Source organism: Eumetopias jubatus, unplaced genomic scaffold, assembly GCF_037043125.1.
Source record: "Eumetopias jubatus isolate StellerSeaLion01/CBP00866 unplaced genomic scaffold, mEumJub1_p1.0 scaffold_6, whole genome shotgun sequence".
Lineage (NCBI taxonomy): Eukaryota > Metazoa > Chordata > Mammalia > Carnivora > Otariidae > Eumetopias > Eumetopias jubatus.
In genome coordinates, this window is record NW_028274812.1 from 94539638 (window position 1) to 94553042 (window position 13405).

Genomic DNA, 13405 nt, shown 5'->3' on the forward strand with positions numbered 1-13405 from the left:
TAAAATGGGTCTCAGGTTGGTAGCTTCTCTAGGTGACTGGAAGAGAAGCAAATGCAAATCCCATCTAGACCAATGGTGACTGTTAAGGTGCCCCCCAATTTCAGAGATGTTAAATGTCAAAGTATCTTAGCATACATCAAGTATAATGTCATCTCTTAATCATTATTCTATAAATAGTTAAGGGTCTACAATGAGTAGCTGACAGTCTGCTAGGAATTGGGGAAAAAGGCAGTAAATAAGTATGATATGGGCCCTTGCCCTCATTAGTCATAAGTAGAACCCAATGCAGAAGGCTTTATACAAAAATACAGCACTGAAGCATGCTCTATGTCATTACGATCCAAGTGGAAAGGAAATTCCAAATGGGTCCTAGATTCATGTTAGATTTTTAATAAAACAATCACTCACATGCATACATATGGCAAAATCAGCAGCATCTTTCCTTTTACTACAACGAGGATGAAGGAAGAAGCATCCAATCCTATTCAGGTAATTATAGATCTTACAGTTGACTGGAGGCTTCCAATTGGTGTTTCCTCCTATTATTTTTAGAAAAGGCATAAATGATAGTCAAACAAAAAAAAAAGAACACTAGATACAACTGAAAGCTCAATCATGAAAAAACACTATTAGAGAAAAATTTTTCTAGAGGGTAGGTACTAGATTAGAATGCAGAATTCAATTCCGTGTGGGTATCACCATTTTGTTGCTTTACAAAATCTTGGCAAAATAGGCCGACTTCCTTCAATCTGCCTATTCATCTGGAAACACAGAGGTATGTTAGTGAGAATCAAAAGTAATGTGTGTGAAAAGTCTCTGAATGGTATACTTCTATAAAACTATATTAGTGGTTTTTTTCACAAATATGTCAAGGCTACTCAGTGGATAGAAATTATGGGCAATCAGCAAAGCTAAATTTACTAAAAGACTGTACTGGATAACTTTATCCAGGTCAGTACATTTCTATCTTAAATCCAATCCTCCTCTTTTTATGTTGTTCCCTATCAAACATGAATTTTATTGGATGTTCACTATACTAACCTTCTGTAAATCAAAGAAGTCTCTCTCCCTGTTTGGTCAATGGTTTGTAAAGAGATATTCAGATGAATAACAGTAAGGATGAACTGAAGAGGCAGTTGTGGCAGGTTGAAAATCATACTAGTTCTGTAGCCATGAGGCCCAACCAAGTTCAAAAGCTAACTCTACTATTTATTAGTTTTATACTTTGGAAAAAAATAAACTCAGCATACTTTCTTATATTTTAAAAAGGAGATAAATATAATAATCAGTAAACATGAATTAATACCAAGCACAGTACCTGGCACACTGCAGGTGTTGAATAAAGGCTTTTTCAATTTCAAATAAAGGATCTTTTTCAAAGATCCACAAACTTTAGGTCACCAAAGAGAGTTAACATTTACCACACAGAAATGTAACGAGAAAAATATTCTAGCAGAGTAGCTATAATGCAAAGTGACAATATTCTAGTTATGTTTGTATGTTCTAATCAAGAAGGTTCAAAAGCAGTCCTTTTAACGTGAAACATATTCTAATGGAAAAAAGAGGAGAGGGTATCATTTCAAATGTTTTCCTTATCAACCATACCTTGAAAACCCCAAATAAATGTTCCTTGGTTAAGATGCCCTGGTAGATGACCAAAAAAGTTTGACCAGTTATCAAAGTCTACAAAGACTATATGAGTCATGGTTCGCAGATAATCCAAATCTGGAAGCTCAACAACTTCTTCATCTGAGAAGAGAGAAACATTAACCTGAGTTTGGTTAAGAATTAGCTAAAAACATTTTAATTGCTCAAGTTTAAAAGATATTAGAGACTATACAAAAGTGTTAATTTTGAATATTATTAATTTCTAAACCTTTTCATGAAGTCCAAACTTGTACATGACACAGTATACTAACACCAGATAAAAAATATTCTGAACATTTCAAAAATTTCATTATTCTTTCTATATATACATGCCACTGACCCTAAAGCCTGCCTTTCTTTTTCTAATTGTTTTTTAAAAAGACATATTTATTCAGCGTCATAATGAGGCTATCACATTTAGCCATCAACAGCATGGGTGTTAAAAAAAAAATCTGTATTAAAATCCTTTGTTGGAATGCTTTACACTTTCCATAGAACAGAAACTAAAACAATCTGTTATACAATTAGTCACAAATACAGTCCTCGAGATTTTTTGCCCATACACGAGTATTGTCTCAAACATGTCTTCTTTGTAGAAGCTAGGCCCTGCCACCACTGTTTGGTTGAGTTCACAAATCCGTTGTAACATGCAGCTTCCCTGTCACTTCTCTGGCTCTTCTCTCTTGCTAAAATTTGTTTCCTGGCAGTAATTAAAACTTTCTGCCACCGCTATGCCACTGCTGCTGCTGGAACCGCCATAGCCATGTTGGTTTTGTGGTTTGGAAAAGTATTGACCTCCGCCACCACAGGGGCCAGAGAGTCTGCCTCCAAAATTTCCTTCTTTCATGGGTCCAAAATTTCAAGATTGATTGGTTGTAATTGCCAAAAGCATTATAGCTTCCGCTACCTCCCAAACTGCTCCCATCATTACCAGATCCATTATAGCTAAGGATTTCTGTAAAAGTAATTTGTACAAGGAATTTTTAAAAAAAATAATGTACTGGAGGGACGCCTGGGTGGCTCAGTGGGTTAAGAGTCTGCCTTTGGCTCAGGTCATGATCCTAGAGTCCTGGGATCAAGTCCCTCATTGGGCTCCTTGCTCAGCACGGAGCCTGCTTCTCCCTCTGCCTGCAGCTCCCCCTGCTTGTGCTGCTTGCTCTCTCTCTGACAAATAAATAAATAAAATCTTTAAAAAAAAAAATGTACTGGAGGAACTAGAAGACCAAGTTTTGAGGCTAAATAACCAAAATCTTGTACCATCCATCAAAATAAAATTTCAAGGTTATCTGTTAAGAACTTCTCCCACCAGAAGTTTCTTTTCCCAATCTAGACTGATTTATTAGTAACCTATTAGCTATGTTAAAACCCTAGAGAGCAGAAATGAAATAACGTATAACCCTGCTACCTATAAAGTGGTGCATAAGAGGTCCTGGTAGCACACCAGTACCTCCCACCATAAACACATCTTTTCTTGGTTCTCTTAGATTCTTTCCTCTTCCACCATTTTCCAACTCTTGTCCTCCATCCCTCTCATTTCTTTCATACTTTTCTATAATGATAAGCCCTTGAAGTTTCTAGTGGTTAGCAATGTAAACCTTAATATTTTAAACTATTTTTAAAATGACTAGGTTTTACTCTACCTAATAGAGACTCCTTCAAATATACTACTGCCATCCCCTCCCCATTTCCAAGCCATCCATCTTCTTTTATCTTGTCTTAAAATTCTTAGTAATTGTAGGGGTCCCTGGCTAGCTCAGTCAGTGGAGCATGTGACTCGATCGCCAGGCCGTGAGTTTGAGCCCCATGTTGGGTGCAGAAATTACTTAAAAAATTTTTTTTAAATTCTTAGTTAACTGTAGATTTAGCTACTACAATCATCTACCAAACACTGACCAACATAAATTCCCAAAAAGTAATCGGAAAAACAAAAGAAAAGCACAAGAGAACATAAAAACAGTGTGACCACTGCTTTACTGTTTGAAGTAGAGCTGAATCAGTCAGTAGCAGGTCATGTAATCATCTCTTACATAAAACATGCCATGACTAAAAATGATACTGAGATCTACACATGCTATAGAGCAAGGCTGCATAAACTCAATAGTTCACAAAAATAGTTTATCAAAAAATTTTAGAGGCACCTGTGTGGCACAGTTCATTAAACGTCCAACTCTTGGCTTCAGCTCAGGTCATGATCTCAGGGTCATGAGATCAAGCCCTGAGTCAGGCTCTGTGTTCAGTGTGGAGTTTGCTTGAGTTTCTCTTTCTCTCTTTCCCTGTGCCCCTCCTGCTCATGCGTGCACTCTCTCTCTCTAAAATAAATAAATCTTTAAAAAAACATTTTAGCCGAAATTTTCATATATCCTCACTGTCCCCAGTATATATTGTATAATTTACCAAAATCTGATATTTATTTAAAAGAATATACACTTAAAATTATACTTCTAAATGAAATAAAAACATTGTACTCTTCTAGACTTACTTAGTCTTATCACATGGTGCAAGAAGTAAAGTCTAGAGTAATTACAAAGGAATCTATACCTCAGTTTTCTCCCCGGTTTCTTGCTGCCACTTGTAACTCTTTTTTTTTTTTAAACATTTTATTTATTTGAGAGAGAGAGAGAGCACAAGCAGGGGGAGTGGCAGGCAGAGGGAAAGGGAGAAGCAGGCTCCTCACTGAGCAGGGAGCCCGATGAGAAGCCTGATCCCAGGGCACTGGGATCATGACCTGAGCCAAAGGCAGACACCCAACCCACTGAGCCACCCAGGAGCCCCTGTAACTTTACTTCTAATTGCCATTTTAACTCTAAGTAATAGTTTTGCTTCCAAAAAAATCATAACAAAAATATACAAATTCTGAAGTGATCTTTAAGACTTCTCCTCATACTTCTAAAATTAGGCCAAAATATGAGGATGTGGAGGAAAAGGAACCCTTCCTTATACACTGCTGGTACAGCCACTGTGGAAAACAATATGGAGGTTCCTTGAAAAATTAAAAATAGAATTACCATATAATCCAATAATTCTACTCCTGGGTAGTTACCCAAAGAATATGAAAATACTAATTCAAAAAGATATATGCATCTCTTTGTTAAATGCAGCATTATTTACAATAGTCAAATTATGGACACAACCCAAGTGTCCACTGATAAATGGAAAAAGACGACATGGTATGTATGTGCATTTTATATATATATATATATATATATATATATATAAACAAAATATTACTCAGCCATAAAAAGGAATGAAATCTTGCCATTTGCAACAACATGGATGGATCTAGAGGGTATAATGCCAGAAAGACAAATACCATAGGATTTCACTCATGTGGAATTTAAGAAATAACAGGAAAAAAAGACAAAAAACCAGATTCTTAAATATAGAGAACTGGTGATTACCAGACGGGAGGTGGATGGGGGAATGGATGAAATAGGTGAAGGGCTTAAGAGTACACTTTATCGGGCGCCTGGGTGGCTCAGTTGGTTAAGCGACTGCCTTCGGCTCAGGTCATGATCCTGGAGTCCTGGGATCGAGTCCCACATCGGGCTCCCTGCTCAGCAGGGAGTCTGCTTCTCCCTCTGACCCTCTTCCCTCTCGTGCTATCTCTCATTCTCTCTCAAATAAATAAATAAAATCTTTAAAAAAAAAAGAGTACACTTTATCATAACGAGCACTGACTACTATATAGAATTGGGGAATCACTAATATTGTACACCTGAAACTAATATGTTAACTACACTGGAATAAAAAAAATTTTTTTAATAAAAAAAGAATCAGCCAACAACAACAAAAGAATTAAGTCAAAATAGAAACAAAAATAATTCACTTGATTTATCTTTTTAATGAACCTAAATCTAAATGGTAAGAAGAATCTAAATGTTCAGGATAACTTTCAAATCTGACTTTCAGGAAGACTATCAATTTCCATTATCTCTCAAAATTCCCATGCTTTTTGTAAAAGAGAATGTTATCTTAAACACATTGTTAAAAGTTAATATATACTCGGGGCGCCTGGGTGACTCAGTTGTTAAGCGTCTGCCTTCGGCTCAGGTAATGGTCCCAGGGTCCTCGGATCTAGCCCCGCATCGGGCTCCCTGCTCTGCGGGAAGCCGACTTCTCCCTTTCCCCGTTTGTGTTCCCTCTCTCGCTGTCTCTCTCTGTCAAATAAGTAAATAACAATCTTAAAAAAAAAAAAAAAGCTTATACTCTTCATCCCCTTAAGTTTAGAGTAGTTGAATATTTAAATATTAATATTTATTAGTGTTTAGGAATATACATCCCTAAAAAGTGTACACACTAATTAACTGATCATCCTACCATGTTTCTTACTTCAAAACTGAGTCATTATTAGCTTTCACAAAAATGATGTCTACAATACACGTTTCTCTATCAGCGTATGAAATGTGCACAGACATTAGAGTTGAAAAGCCATACCTATATTCTGACAGCTTAGGTCATTCTCAGCTCCTTTCTCTATGTCTGAATTTTTTGGATAGCTTACTGTCTGTTTCAGTTTTTTCTCTGTACGTGAGGCACTAGCAGCAAACTTGTATAGGCTTGTTTTCTCAGATCCAAAATGAGCCACACTGGGTTTCCGTAAAAAGCAATGTTTTCTATGGAAGTGCTGCTGAGCACTCTCAGGATCATGAAATGCTTTAGTGCAGGTGCCACACTTGATCACATACTGTTGCTCCTCTTCCTCCTCACTGTTTTCTTCTCTGTGCACTTGATGGATATGAGTGTTAATGTCGGTTACGCTCTGTGCTGTTGCTGAACACAAGCTGCAGCGAAACCACAGTTTACCTTTATCCAACATGGTGTGGAGACATCTACTATAATCTTCTTTTCTGTTGACTTTACAGATGTAACTCTCACGGCAACCACAGGTTAACAAATTACTAGTCTCTATTACTGGAAAATCATTCTCAGTTTTAATTGAAGTTTCAGTTTTTTCAGGCACAAACACATAATCTATGCTGTGGTGCTCCTTATAATGACTTAAAAATGCTTCTTCCACATTAAAGATAAGATCACAAAGCCCACAGAAGTACTTAACCTTTATTTCATTGTTATGCTCATCTTGGCAATGGCGGTATAGTGTTTCTACCTTGTGAAAAGTCTTTTTGCAATGGGCACAGCTATATCTATGAAACTGGTGACTTGCTAAAGACATGCAATGCTGTTTTACACATTCTTGGGACTCAAACATATCTTCACAAATTCGGCATTGCCATTTACCCCTTGGAGGGCTGTTTGCTGGAGAATGATCAATAATAGTAATAGTTGAAGAAGGATTCTCAGCAGTCACATTACTCACCAGTGTTGTAGAAGATGATGGCAAAGTTTCAGCTTCTACCTCATCTGTCTCATAAAAATATCTGTGCCCATTATGAAATTCAGTCACGTGTGCCATGATAGTCTCTTTTCTCGTTAACTCCTTTTTGCATGTCCGACACCAGAAAAGAAAGTTATTTAAATGTGCTCCTCCATGAATTCGGCTCATATGTAAACGGATGACCCCTGAATCTTCACACACCTTTCCACAGACCACACACTTATAACACATTGTGTTTGCTGAGAAAACATGCTTTTCCACTGCGTCTTCACTTGGGAATCGTTGATGACATTCACAAAACCAAGTTTTTACAACTGACTTTTCTTTCTGAACACAAGCTATACCTTCATGGCTTCTACCTTCTAAATTCATCTTCTTTTTTGGAACAGTGGTACAATCTTGTGAGCTAGATTCTTGAGCAGACATAGTTCTTTTAAGTGATGAAAATTTTGATTGATCTAGTAATAGATGCAAGTCAGAAGGAGGTTTGTTCCCTTCACTGCTGTGGCAATAAAGTAAGACTGATTCTTCCATTGAGGTAATGACTCGGACTTTGTGCCCTGAATTCTGCTTGTGATTTCGGGTACTGGTTTCATCCATAAAGACTTGCTTGCAATTTGGACAATAACCTCTTAAGAGGAATTTTTCTGCAACTTGGGCAATGCTCTTCTCAGCTACAGCTACAGGACCAGCATTTCGACAACGAACTCTAAATTGGATAAAAAAATAAACTCTTTTGTAAGTACTTTCTAAATACAGTAACTCTGCTTTTTCATAGGAATTATAAACAATGTACACATAAAATACTGAAAGATATTTTTCAATAAAAATGCAGATAATAATTTCATCTCAAAATACCTGAGTATTACCTACATTTTGTCTGTTTCTAATCCATATGCAGAACAGTCAAACTAAAATCAAGATTAAAAAAATTCATACAAGTATTTGGAAAATGAATCCCTAACTCTTTAGAAGTTAAACAACAAATTTCTAATAAATCTATGGGTCAAAGAACAAATTAAAAGGGAAAAGGTAAAATATTTTTAAATGAATGAAAATGAAAACAGCTTATCAAAATCTGAAGGTAAAGCAATGCTTAGAGGAAAATTTATAACTTTAAATGTTTATACAGAAAAAGGAGGTCCAAAGGCAATTTAAGCTGCTACCTTAAGCTAGAAAAGGATAAGCAAATTAAACCCAAAGTTTAAAGAGCAGAAATCAACAAAGTAAAAAATGGGCAAACAATAGAGAATCATCAGTAAAGTCAAATTCTGGTTGTTTTTAAAGATCAACAAAAATCTATTTGAGACAGATTGTAGAAATAAATATAAAAGCTAAAAATAAACTTAAAAAAAAAAGCTGAATTTCATAAAAAATGAAGTAAACAAAATATATTCCTGAAGGAAGAATAAGCAAAGGATTCTCAGACAGGACAGAGAAAACAATCATAGAAAGAAAACTACTAAATTACACTTAAGGAGATTAAAAGCTTCAGCTTATCAAAAGACATAGTATAAATATATATAGTCTAGACTGGGAGAGAATTATATTCATATTTCTGACAAAATATTTGTATCTAGAATATATCAAGAACCCCAACTCACTATGAAAAAAAGCAAACAATCCAATTTTCAAACTAGGCAAAAGACTTAGATATTTCACAAAGATAAATGAATGGCCCATAAACCCAAGAAAAAGTGCCCAACATCATTGTTCATCAGGAAAATGCAGGTTAAAACCATAAAGAGACACTCAAAAGAACAGCTAAAATGAAACAGACTGGTAATACCAAAATTTTGCAATGATGCAAAGTAACTGGAACACTGGGAAAATATTTAGTAGTTTCTTATAAAATTAAATATACACCTACTCTTTGATCCCAGCAATTCCACTCCTAGATATTAGTCCAAGATGAATGAAAACCTATGTCCATAAGAAGACGTGTACAAAATATATACAGCTTTATTCACAATAGCTAAAAACTTTAATCCAAAAGTCCATCAACATGAAAATGAAAAAACAAATTGTGCTGAGTTCATGTAACAGACTACTACTAACCAATAAAAAGGAACAATGTCCTAAACAATATAGATGAATCTCACAGATAAAATGAGAAATACAAAAGAGTATATGCTATATGATTCCATCTACATGATGTTCTAAAGGAGATGAAGCCAATGCAAGGCAGAAAAAATACCAGAATAGAGACTGCAGGGGTGAGAGGGTGGGTAATGACTGGGAAGGGACACAATGGAACTTTCCACAGAGAGTAATATATTATGATAAAAGTGTAGGTTAACAGATGTAGCCATCTGTCAAACTCACAAAAGTTAAGGTGTGTACACTGCAATGAATTTAATTTGTATCTCAAAAACAGAACTTTCAAAATAATGAAGGGGAGTAAGGAGCATACAGATGTATACATAAAACAGGAATGACAGTGTTGATTATTATTAAAGCTGGGGTAATGGGTAAATGGAAGTTCATTATACTATTCTGTTGACTTCATTTCTGTTGAAATTTTACATAATAAAAAATTAAGAATAAAAATAAGAGGCAGAACCAGGATTTCAACTCATGAAATATAAGTCAGAACCAGGACTGTTAAACTTGGAAGTTACACTGAGTACATACAGAGTAATTTTATTCTACTGCCTCAAGTTTACTGAGAACATATTTTACTTGAAGGTTTGTGAAAATATTTGTTTTATTTAAACAAATGTTTTATTTAAACTTTAACAATTGTCATTTAGTAGATAGAAACTTTTAAAAATTTTAATGGTGTAAAAGGAAAAACAGACTGAAAGACACAGCACCTAAACAGAAAACACGTACAGACTTTGTTTAGATCATGATTCCAACAAATCAAACGTAAAATAAAAAACTTCGTGAGATAATCAGGGAAATTTGGTTAACTGACTACTTTTTGATGCTATTAAAAAATACCAGTTTTTTAAGGTGTGATAACAGTATTATAGGATTAAAAAAAGAGTCCTTACCATTTATAGTTATATATTGAAGTATTTATAGACAGAATGACATGATTTACTTTGAAATAGTAACTTGCAGGGGGTGACAATATAAATGAAACATGACTGCCATGTGTTGATAATTACTGAAGCTGGGTGAAAGATACACTGGGGATTGCACATTGATAATTTCCATTGTAAAGCCAATGATTATTTGATAAATTTGGCCTTTCACAGAAATTTAACCTTTCATATGTATATGATACTTTTCATTCTGGCTGACTTAAAGCCAAGGTTCTATTTTAACCTGCTCCTCCCCTATATACATACTACTCACATAACACACAGAGAAAAAATACACATAGAGCTGTTAGTTCATTTTACATTCACAGCAATATCAATATATCTACTTTCTCCACACCTTTAACTTCTCTTATTTTGCTAAATTTGATTAATTGCCAGACTAATGTACATTCTCATTTTAAAAGCAGAGAAACATAGAATAGAAAAGCATTTGTTGAATCCTCCCTCTGGTGAAGAGCTACTAGGGCAGGATTCCCTTATAGCCCGACTAAACCTGTACAAACCTGAAATGGGCAGTGAGCTCCATGTGGGAACGTAGTGTCTGGTGGCAGGCCACACACTTAACTTGAAATGGGACATCTTTGCACAGAGAGATCAGAAGTTTCTTTGCAAAAGATGGAAATGATATTGGATGTGCTATCCCCTGGTCATCTGAAAGACAAAATAAACTATAACTTGCAAAGATTTGAGTAGATAGCAACCTAACCTTCCTCCCCTTGCCTTTCTCAACATTGGCTGGCATAAGTAAAAGATTATTTACCTGATAAAAATCTAAGGGAAGTAATTTTCTAGCCTTAAGTGCAAAAGTTGCTGAACTCATGCTCAAAATCTGAGTCTTAAATGCAGAGTAACATCCAACTTCCCTAATATTATGGATATATAAAAACATCATCCTAAATAAATATTTTCTTCCCAAGTTTCTCTTCATTCCTCAAAGTAAGTAAACCTGTTAGGTGCAGATCAATATTTAGAAATCTTTTTGAAAAATAAAAATGAGGACCATCTTTCACTTTTATGTTTTCAATCTAATGTGAGGATAAGTTTTCTCAAGAATTATCTGAGAAGTATGGTAAATCAGCAAAGATTAAAGTAGTTCAATAATTTTCAGAAGAGAGTATTAACATACCACCCAGTTTAAAACTCTGACGGAAATGATTCTTTCCAGACATATGCTTCAAACACTCATCCTTGCTGCTAAAAAGCAGGAAGCAATTTGGACACGCAAAACACTGAATAATCTGAGGAAGAAGGTTGTTTTTATGTTCATCATCTGCAGCTTCCTAAAATACAAGGCAAAGCTGTATTACAGACAACTAAAATCAATATTCAGTCTTTTAAAATCAATTTTCAAAATTTCTTAATTATTTGGAGTATTCTGTATCAGGTTTTAACATGAAAACTTTTCTTCCCTGAGTGTGAACAATGGAATTTTTATCATAAATGAGGTTCCATATGTGAATTAAAAATTTTTTTCTTAAAAACAAAACTTGACCATCTTTCTGTGACAATAAATATACATTTACTTTTATGTTTTTCCTTTTTTTATATACATCTATATTATGTTAATGGATAAATGTTTTCATATCACATATACTTTTTCTTTCATTTTCCTTCTTCACTCTACTCTGCAATATAATCTACGTTTATGTGTTCTTCCATAAATGTCTCCATGCTTAATAATTTGCAAAAATATATAGAAATAAACATACAGGGGACTGCCAGTGTTTTACCAAATAATGTCATCTTACCGACTCTTCTGCCACTTAGTTTCTCTTATTCCACAATACCTAACGGAAATCCCGAAAAATCAACTGGCTTGTCTCTAATTCATTCTTCTCAATGGTGCCAAACTACTCCAGTTACTAAGACTTAGTCAACTATTCATTTCCATGCTTTTCTTCCCTTGCTACTATAAACAATGGTACTGTAACCAACCTTAAACACATATCCTTATTTATAGGTGCGTTTTTCTCATTATTCCGAGTGGCACTATTGGGTTAAAAGGTTTAGTACTTGAATATTAAAGGATACCATACGATAGTTTTTCAAAAAGGCTCTATCACTTTACATATTCCCTAGGAGTGACTGAACCTGGCACAACAGCTCCTATAGATCATTTTTTCATTTTTGCAGTCTGAGAGATATTGTGATACTCACTGTTACTTTAATTAGTTATTTCCTACTAGTGAGTTTGAGCACTTAATTCATACAATTCTATAGATATTCCATAGTCTGTGGATTGTTTATTCATATCGTTTGTTTCAATTGTTTTTGTTTTCTCCTCTCCTGGTCAACTGGGATCTTTTCTTCATTATCAAAACTAACTGTGCCATGCTCCATTTTGCAAATATTTTTCAAACATCTATTAATTTTGTATGTGGTCATTTAAAAATTTTGACGTAGTGAAACAGGTATGTCTTTTCTAGTGTCCAGAAAACTTGGATAAGGGGCTCCTCTATCTCAAAACTAAAAATAATAAAAAAAATTTTTTTGAGTAAATTCTGTCCCGAATGTGGGGCTCGAATTCATGACCCCAAGATCAAGAGTCATGTTTTCTACAGACTGAGCCAACCAGGTGCCCCAAAACTGGAAATACTTTAAAGTGTATATTTATATGTATGTGTGTAATGGTCTTTAGAATAATAGCCTTAAAAGTTGTATTGTGTCTTCTTAAATTTACTATCATTAACATTAGGGATATAGAAATAGTATATGTGGGATGCCTGGGTGGCTCGGCTGGTCAAGCGTCTGCCTTCAGCTCAGGATATGATTCCAGGGTCCTGGGATGGAGTCCCACACTGGGCTCCTTGCTCAGCAGGGAGTCTGCTTCTCCCTCTGCCTGCCGCTCCCCCTGCTTGTGCTCTCTCTCTCTGACAAATAAATAAATCTTAAAAAAAAAAAAAAAAGAAATACTATATGTAGTGTTTATGAGATGCAATAGAAGGAATAAGAAATTTACATTTGTATTGAGCACATGTAAAGCATCACATTAGGGGGGTCAAAATCTAATAATCCCATGAAGTACTATTTTCATTATTTACAAATGAGAAAACTAAAATGTAGTTTCCCTCCAATCAAATAGTACCCTGGGAAGAGATAAAACTACCATTCAAACATAGCCTTATATGTTGGTTATAAATTCCATGCTCTTTTCACTACTCCCCATCTCATTTTAATGTTGTGAGTGCCACACAGAAGGTAACATCCAAGAAGATACTTTGCATTCCAATGAGAAGGTTCTAAATAAGTGCAATAAAGGCATTTCCTAAACACAAATTTATAGAAATGTCCCTTACTTGAAGAATGCTAATAAAATAATTTTTAGATCAATTGTGAGTCATAAATGGATTCAATATAAAGCTTGTTTAAA

General features: G+C 34.9%; 1 protein-coding gene across 1 annotated transcript in view; it reads right to left on the reverse strand.

Annotated features, from left to right (window-relative positions):
* The window catches only part of ZNF451 (zinc finger protein 451), an 89155-nt gene that overhangs the window by 23657 nt on the left and 52093 nt on the right, over positions 1–13405 (reverse strand). Inside the window, exons 8-12 of the mRNA XM_028097555.2 lie at positions 11162–11315; positions 10539–10686; positions 6082–7691; positions 1606–1749; positions 409–539 (exon numbers count right to left, since the gene is read on the reverse strand). Of these exons, the coding sequence (XP_027953356.1) occupies positions 409–539; positions 1606–1749; positions 6082–7691; positions 10539–10686; positions 11162–11315 (2187 nt within the window). The remainder of the gene's footprint in view (positions 1–408; positions 540–1605; positions 1750–6081; positions 7692–10538; positions 10687–11161; positions 11316–13405) is intronic.